This window comes from Charadrius vociferus, unplaced genomic scaffold (genome assembly GCF_000708025.1).
Source record: "Charadrius vociferus isolate BGI_N301 unplaced genomic scaffold, ASM70802v2 scaffold743, whole genome shotgun sequence".
Lineage (NCBI taxonomy): Eukaryota > Metazoa > Chordata > Aves > Charadriiformes > Charadriidae > Charadrius > Charadrius vociferus.
Genome location: NW_009647747.1, coordinates 789,039 through 796,966, shown reverse-complemented (window position 1 = coordinate 796,966; position 7,928 = coordinate 789,039). Strand labels below are relative to the sequence as shown.

At 54.0% G+C, this 7,928-nt stretch overlaps 1 protein-coding gene across 1 annotated transcript in view; it reads right to left on the bottom strand.

Moving 5' to 3' along the window:
• ST8SIA3 (ST8 alpha-N-acetyl-neuraminide alpha-2,8-sialyltransferase 3) overlaps positions 1-4,547 on the bottom strand; it is a 55,271-nt gene extending 50,724 nt beyond the window's left edge. The window contains exons 1-2 of the mRNA XM_009882049.1: positions 4,472-4,547; positions 546-645 (exon numbers count right to left, since the gene is read on the bottom strand). Coding sequence (XP_009880351.1) covers positions 546-645; positions 4,472-4,547 — 176 coding nt within the window. The remainder of the gene's footprint in view (positions 1-545; positions 646-4,471) is intronic.
• Positions 4,548-7,928: the final 3,381 nt, after the last annotated feature.

The following is a 7,928-nucleotide window of genomic DNA, read 5'->3' as shown; positions in this document are numbered from 1 at the left end:
TGTCCCAGCCACGGGGAAGGCGTGAATGCCCGTTCAGCTCCATTCCACCGCGCTGCCCGGGACCCGCAGCCCAGGTGTCCCCCCCAAATTAGGAGGAGGCTGAGGGCTTCCGTCTCCCAGCGCCGGCCCCAGCCCAGAGCATCGCACCCCCTCCCCAGCCCGGGGACGCGACACAAACCCCCACACCGGCGCTGCCGGGGGTGCCTCTGCCTTCGGCGGGGATGGGGAGCGGTCTCCGCCAGCGTCACCTTGGCTAGCCGAGTAACGGCCTTTTCCAGAAAAACAGCGATTTGCTGAAATGGCTTTGCCTGGCCCCGAGGTTTTTTGGCAGAGCTAACAGGAGGCCCAGCAGTCCGCTCTCATAAAAAACCCATTACCCAGGTTTGAAAACACGGCTCCCGAGCCCGGGGAGACGGCTCCGCACGTCTTGGCAGATCGCGCTGGGATTTGGGTTCGGTCCCGCAGTGTCTGGTGCCGGCTCCGAGCGCTCCCGCTCCGCCACACGCGCTTTGCCGTCCTTCTCCGAGCGCTGGGTTCCCGCTCACGCAGACGTCGGCTCCCGGGGCTCATCCCGCTCCCAGTCCTCCTGCCTCTTGCCCTCCTCCTCCTCCAGCCGGCTCTTAAACCAAGGTGTGAGGACAGGGGCTGTTGGGGAGTAAGAGAAAAAATAAAGTCAAAAATCTCTGAGTTACTGAAGGTGTAAATGCCATAACGCTGCGTCGGGTCCTGAGTGGGTTCTCGAAGGGGACCTTGGGGGTGTTGGCAGTCACGGCACAGCTGAGCTACCAGCACACCCCAGCAGAGCTCTCTCACTTGGGTACCTTCTCACAGCTCTGCCTTTGCAGGTCGGACAGGTAAAGCCACGCCAGGAGGAGGTCAGCCAGGCTGCCGAGACCGAAGCCTCCTGCCCAGGCCAGCCGACGGCACCCGTGGAGTCCGAGGCCACGCAGGAGATGAAGAAATGGGTCTCTTAAAGTGAACTTGCAGAAGGTGAGATTGGAATGCGAATACTGCTAAAAACGGTACGGCAGTCACCTCCTCTCCCCCTTGGCTCTGGATAAACTTGTGAGAAGAAACACTCTTGCGAGAATCACTCAGATGATTGGACCTCAGAGTCTCACCTCAGGGGGAACAAGTAGAGCAGCTTTGCCCGGCGGCCAGCCCTGCCGCGGCACCCACCGGGACCCCCGGCTTTCCCCCGGCACCGCTCACGAGAGGGTGGCACCGAGCGGTGACACTGCCAACACAGCGCACGAGGACACGCGCCTGAGCAGCGAGGGGCAGGAGGCACTCCGTGGTGTCAGAAAGTGTTGGTTGGGTGGGTTGGGTTTTTTAAAATCAAGTTTAAACTTGCAAGATGTGAAGATTCCATCACCGTATTTATGACAAAACCATCAGTTTTCTTTTACCGTATTTTAAACTGGGAGTAGCTCTACAGGAGTGAATAAATGCCTGTTTAAAGTTACTTCAGTAAATAAATATCTACCCCCCCCCCCCATTTTAAGCTACTCCAGTCCTTTGCAAATAGGTTTCCAATTTACAAAAATCAATTAAAATCATATATTCTAAATGTAACAACCAACAGCGATCTTCCCGTAGATGTCATTCAGCCTTCATTTTAAAAACAAAATCAACATTCAAAAAGCTATGCTGCTGCAGCAGAAAGTTTCACCTTTTAATTTTTCATACAGGATTAATTTTTAATTTTCAGACATCAGAGATAGAGGGAAGTTCCCCAGGAGCCCTCCTGTTCAAAGAGCACTCCAGGCAACTATTGCCATCAAGTGTCAATTTATCACACTGAAGGCTCTGATGCAGATTTTTACTGATATTTTTTTGTTCAGGCAAAAGTATTATCGCTGGAAAAGTTCGGGTGTTTGCTAAAAGCCGGGCACGGTGCGGACAGCTTGCTGGGAGAACAGAAGCAACCCCTGCTTTCCTTTCTCCTCGGGTCCCCGGAAGCCGCGTGGAGCGCTGTCCCTGCCCCGCGCCGGGCACCCGGGACCCTCTGCATTCCCTCACCGCGCGCTACAGCCGGGGACGGCGGTACCAGCCCACAGCGGCAAAGATGTCATCAGATGTGCCCTCCTTCCACCCGTGTGCACGGACGGACCGTCTGAGGGGTTTAACTTACACACCGGGATGCTCTTGAGTTTCCTACAGAGCCGACATCCCACGAGTCCCACCGAGGGACAATTTTGCAGACCTTTGAGCTGCAACTGGGGGCTGCACACCTGCCATAGCCCCGCTGCCTTTGCCGTGCGCTCCCCGGTGCCCTCGAGATCCCCAAACCTCCCACGCCCCCGAGAGGGCAAAGCTGCCGCCACCTTTGCTGCCCCTCCACAGGAGGGAACGGGCACAAGGAGGAACCTTTTCCCTGCTTGTGCCTTCCCGGCATTGGGGCGGGATGGAGAGATGCGAGGGCCGCAGCCGGCCGGGAACCCGCTGTTCCAAAGGGAGACGTAACTCGCAGAGCTTTTGGAGCTTGCGAGGTGATGTCCAGAAGATGTATTCGACTTTGGGTTCTTCTGCACCTTGGCTGCTCATGGATGCTCCTGCAGCATCCAGAGAACAAAACGCCTTTGGGTCCTCTCCAATTGCTGCTATTAATGCATTGGCTTTTAAATACGTAAGCTACTGCTAAGCGTGTTAAAGTCTTCCATTTACACGTCTTTCCTGGCATAGGACTCATCAAGCCGAGAAAGTATGGTGGCTACAAAAATCACTGTTTGAAACCAAATCCAGTCCACTCGCAAACGATTCATATTCTGAGCACTTTTCCCGCCTGCGTCTGACGGGGCACATCCAGGAGTGAGGAGCATCCCGAGCGAGGAGCATCCCGAGCGCCGGTGGGTTCCGTGGCCGTGTCCCGCTCCGTGGGGAGGGCTGCCTTGGTCCCGGGACAGGGGGGTTGCGCTGCTCGAAGCGGGTGACTGCCCGGTGTGTGTGGGGGGAAATGGGAGCGCAGGGTGGACCTCGCATCCCACGGTGAGCCTGTCCCGGGAACCTGCAAAGCACGTGCGGGGAATTCCCCCCGGCAGCAGGAGCGGCGGTAGCCCCCCTCCCCGGCGGGCTGGGGGGAGCGAGACACACGAGGGTGGATTTCTGAGTCAGCTGCAAGGAGTGCTGATGGCCGGCAAGACACACGCCGCACACAACCGCAACATTACGCTCTTTGGAAGAAATCTTTGATCGATACATCTGATGCAGTTTGCACTGACCTCAGTGATCTGCATTTTCAAATCGCTTTGGGTTTAGGCGTGATTGACGTATTTTGAGGAAGACGTCCACCAAACGCACGCGCTTCCCACGCGACCCGGCTCCTGCTGCGGTCAGCAGCGCTGCCGACGGGACGCGGCTCCTCTGGACCAGAGGCACAGACACGGCACCGGCAGAGCCCCTTCGTGGCCCAGCGCGTCCCCCGCCAGCCCCCGGCCGAGGAGCCGTGACGCGGGAACGCGGGGGAGCTCTCCCTCGTGCTTTATGCAACTGCGGGCAGCAGATTTGAAGCGCCCGGTATAATTTTTCTAGAGTTTTTTTTTCCTATAAATCTCAAATGACCTCTCGTTTCCAGTATGTTACTCCCAATAACGCTAATTAGTGGACAGCCAATCTCCATTGCATCAGTTCAGGCAGAATATCGTGTGACAGTTGGGAGACAATCACGCATACGCAATTAATAATGTACAAGTCCATCGCTCCGTATCTCCATCACCTTCTCTCAGGTTGGCTCGTTTCCCTCAGCCTTAATGCATGCTCTTTCAAGCCGGGGAAGGGAGCACCTTCCCATTTGATCTCATCTGCCCCTTCCTCTGCCTCCGCTCCTCTGTGCCAGGAGCCGTCTGTCCATCCCTCCCTCCCTCCCTCCCTCCAGCCCCGTGCACCTTCTGAAGGCCGGTCAAGCCGCTCCATCCCTAACGATGTCCCGACCCGTCCCCGGTGCTACACCTCCTCCGGCTGTGGCGCCCAACGGGGCCGATTCTGCCCCTCCTTACCTTTGGCCGTGTGCTCCTCGCTGCTGCCATGAACATCCCGGTCGGTCCATCACGCTTCCAGCTGCGGCGCGGGTATCACGTCCCTCCTCCTCCTCCCCCCAAGGTTATGCCAGACGCTGCTGGGCTTTATGTGACACTTCAGGGCGGTTTTGTTACTCGGAGCAGTATTAAACGAATCCAGTGCAACGTCCTGATCTCACGCACCACTCCGCATTGCGCTCCCCACGCAAAATAAACCTTGATGTGATTTTAAACCTCTCGGCCAAAGCCGTGCTTTTACGATGGGGACGGCCGTGCCCAGCCTTACGCCAAGGAGGGCAACCTCCTCCACCGCGGCCCTTGCCCACGCCCTGCCGGGCTCGCAGCCGGGACGGGGTCGGTGCCCCAACGGCAGCGCTGGGCTGGGGACTGCCCGACCACCCCATCGCTCGCCGGCCCCCGGCAATGCACCCAAGGTGGAGGCGCCTGCAGCGCACCGCACCGCAGGAACGCCGGCAGCGCCGCAAGAATGTGGGAATGCGGCGGGAAGGCCGGCAGCACGGGCAGCGCCATCAGCCCGAACTCATCCCCCAGAAATGGCAGGTGCTCGGTGCCACGGACACCGTGGTCAAGGAGTGGAAGAAGGGCCCCGAAGGGCTTTGGAGCACTCCGCGTCGTACCCGAGCACACCGCCACATATTCAATTATCAAAAAATGATGCCGCACAAATGAAAAAAATATTGATCTTTTTGCATCAAAATGCAATCATGCCAAATCAAAACCAATTAACGTCCTTGAATGCAGACAGATAGCAGGAAACAGGCACATACTTTTCGTAGGTAAATTGCTTAAGGTATAATCTAGGCTTTAGTATATTCTCATTTCTATGAAATGAGGAGACGGCAGGGAACACTGAGCTCGCCACAGTCGACCATGGCTCTACACAAATCAAACAGTCCATATTTTGCGAAGTAAACAGCAAACCCAGAGCATCTAATTTTTGAAATTCTTCTGGCTTTTCTTTTTGACCTTTGGTATTTGTACGTATCGATGCTCTCTCTAAACCATCGCACAAAAACACCTTGAAGTGTCAAGCTTTAAAAATGAGTCTTCTTTTCTCTTTCTCCCGTGCAGCTTGGATTATCTTGGCCTTGTCAAAATACATTCTCTAGTTAGAGGTTGGAAATATTTCCCTCCTGGCTCCCAAGTATTGATTTTTCAAGGCTCAGCGCCGCCCGCCAGCCGAGAGGGGAGAGGTGAGGCTTCGCCCGGCGCTGCCGGCGTCCTGCCCGCCGCCCGCCCCGCTCTGCCTGGAAGGAAACACCGCAGCCGCCGGTGTTGGAACGCACTCCCGCACCTCGCGGATCGAGGATTCGCACCGCGCCTTTGTGGGTTTTTCCCTCTGGAGGCCGGTGAGGTTGTGTCTGACGCCGCAGCGGCCGCCCCCGGCCCCTCCTCAAGCCCCCCGGCACTGGGCTGCCTCTGCAGCCACACACAACCCCCACTTTAAAAATAAGGTATATCGCAAATTCCAACCCAAAATACATTTAGCAACCCTGCCCTGCGCCTCTGGAAAACCTCGGTGTTTGATTTATTTCCATTCCTCGCTTTGGGGGAAGGCGAGAGGAGGAGGACAGAGCATCGCCCCGCGGTGCTGGGCACTTTCTGGAGGAACGTCCCCGAGTTTGGTTCGGAGAGGGTGTTTTGGGAGGTAAGAGAACTTTATCCTCAGTATCCTCCTACCTTTGCTGAAGTCCCTTCACTGTGCCCCCCCGCCTGCTCGGATGGGGACTCGCTCCGCTCTCATTCACGCCAACTTTCAAATGGAAAGAACAAAGTTTCTTATATAGTGAAAAGACTGCAGATTGACGGCCCCGAACTCGGCAGCAGGCAATTATTTACACCCCACCAGGCTGATGCCATGACACCAAGACTCTCCAGTGCAATTCCGGTTTATTTCACAAGCATATTTACACCGGGAAGTTTAATACATACAGAGGACGGGGAGGGGATTCGTCAAGAAGTTGCTGGAGAAGCAGACACGGGAACCATTCGCCATACACGGTGACTTCCAGCATCACAACATTTTCACAGAGGTGTCTCATCATGTCATCTTTTGCTTGTAAACTGCCAATGAAGCCACATACGTCTCTACGTTTACAAGGACAAGTCTGAACACAGTACGAACAAATCAATAGAGCGCTAAAAGCTTACAGGGGGATGACAACATACGTGTGGCGGCGGCGCTGAGCGAGCGGGGCCGGGCAGCAGCTCGGGCCGGGCTCAGGAGTCTCCGCAGCCCGGGTCGGCCGGGGGCAAGGCGGGGCCCAGCGACTCCCCAGCAAACAAATCTCACGCTACTTACTGGCGCTCCAGCCCCAGCTCCGGCTGCGGGAACCCCTTCTCGGGACCGGGAGGAAAATCCCCAGCTCTCCTCTGCATTTGAGAAAAGCCATTGCACTTCGAGCTTAAAACAAACATTTTAATGCGTATATAATTGAAGATGTTTGTGCACTGTACCACAAAGGAAATCACTGCAGGGGCACGGTCCCCGTTCCACGGGGCCGCACGTGGTTTTCAGAGTAAACACAGGCATAGAGGGGATCTCCGCCGTAACCTCCCGCGCGGGGTGCTGCCACCCCGCTGGGACAACACCCACAGGGCACCGCCGCGCTCTCCTCCCAAACCCACACTGCACATGACAGCATTTCGTTCTGCGGATGGAAAGCCTCGGCTGCCTCTCCTCTCTTTGCGATTTTCTTGTATTTATTTGACGTTTAATCTCTGAGGTTACATATACATCTGTATAAACACAATATACATGCATGTTGCAGTAGTTCACTTAGAAAAGACCCTGATATTATTCTACTACAGAGTTCTCCACTATACACTACATTCCCGCCAGAGAAAAGATTAAACTTTACGGCAGTTTGTGTTAAACATTCCTAATGGTCTTAATTTCTTGCTTTTTAGTATTTTTTTTAATTATTTTTTAACAGCAAACAGATATGTAGCTTGTGGACTGTAAATCTCACTTCCATGTACAGTATACTACACAGACCACCTAAAAAAAAAAATTTAAAAAAAAAATCAATGCTTTTTACATTTAGAAGCCACTTTTAAAATTCATTTATTCCTTTTTGGGGAAGGGAAGATTCTCTAAGTACCATTTTCACTTCATTATGTAAAGACAGCTTTCTTACTTCTGCGAGCTTTTCAGACAAAAATGGCAAAGAAAAAGCTATACAAACATATACATCAATAAGTTTAAATAAAATAGTATTTTAGAGATTTTTTTTCTTTACTGTGAGCATAAACCAGCATACTGTCACACTATTAAATATTTCACAAAATTAGATATGTAAGAAGAGGGAAACACAGTCACAGCTGATGTTACACAGGAATATTCCTACTGAAGAAAATGTTTCAATCTACCCATTCAAATACCTTACCTTCTACCCACTCGCCATCGCGTTTCCTGCCACAATCGCTCCCCACCGATGCCATTTGTGCCGCCTCCCCCCGGGGCCGGTGTCCTTCCCCTCCGGTCCCCGCTGGACCCCCTCCAGGAGCGGCGGCAGTGCCAGCAGCGCAGGGCGGGCTGTGCTGCCCCGCACGGCCCGGCACAAATGGGAGCGGCTTTTGCAAGAAAAAGCTTTTTGTCTTTTTTTTTTTTTTTTAAATAAATACCTGCATTGGTAGCAAAAAACACCTTTATATATAAATACTCCTTTTTTCAAGTTTGCTATTCCATCTTCAAGTGATTTTTTTTTTTTATTTACATGTGGACCATTATTCTTTCTTCCAGACTACAGCCAACAGTGACCGGGCACGGCAGCACTTCCCACTCCCTTGAAAACCGAGACTTGGTACGAGGAAACTTCCCCTGCGGATCAGAACACAGGCCATCCCCCCCGAAGCTCGAGCCCTCCCCACCCCGCGGCAGCGCGGCCT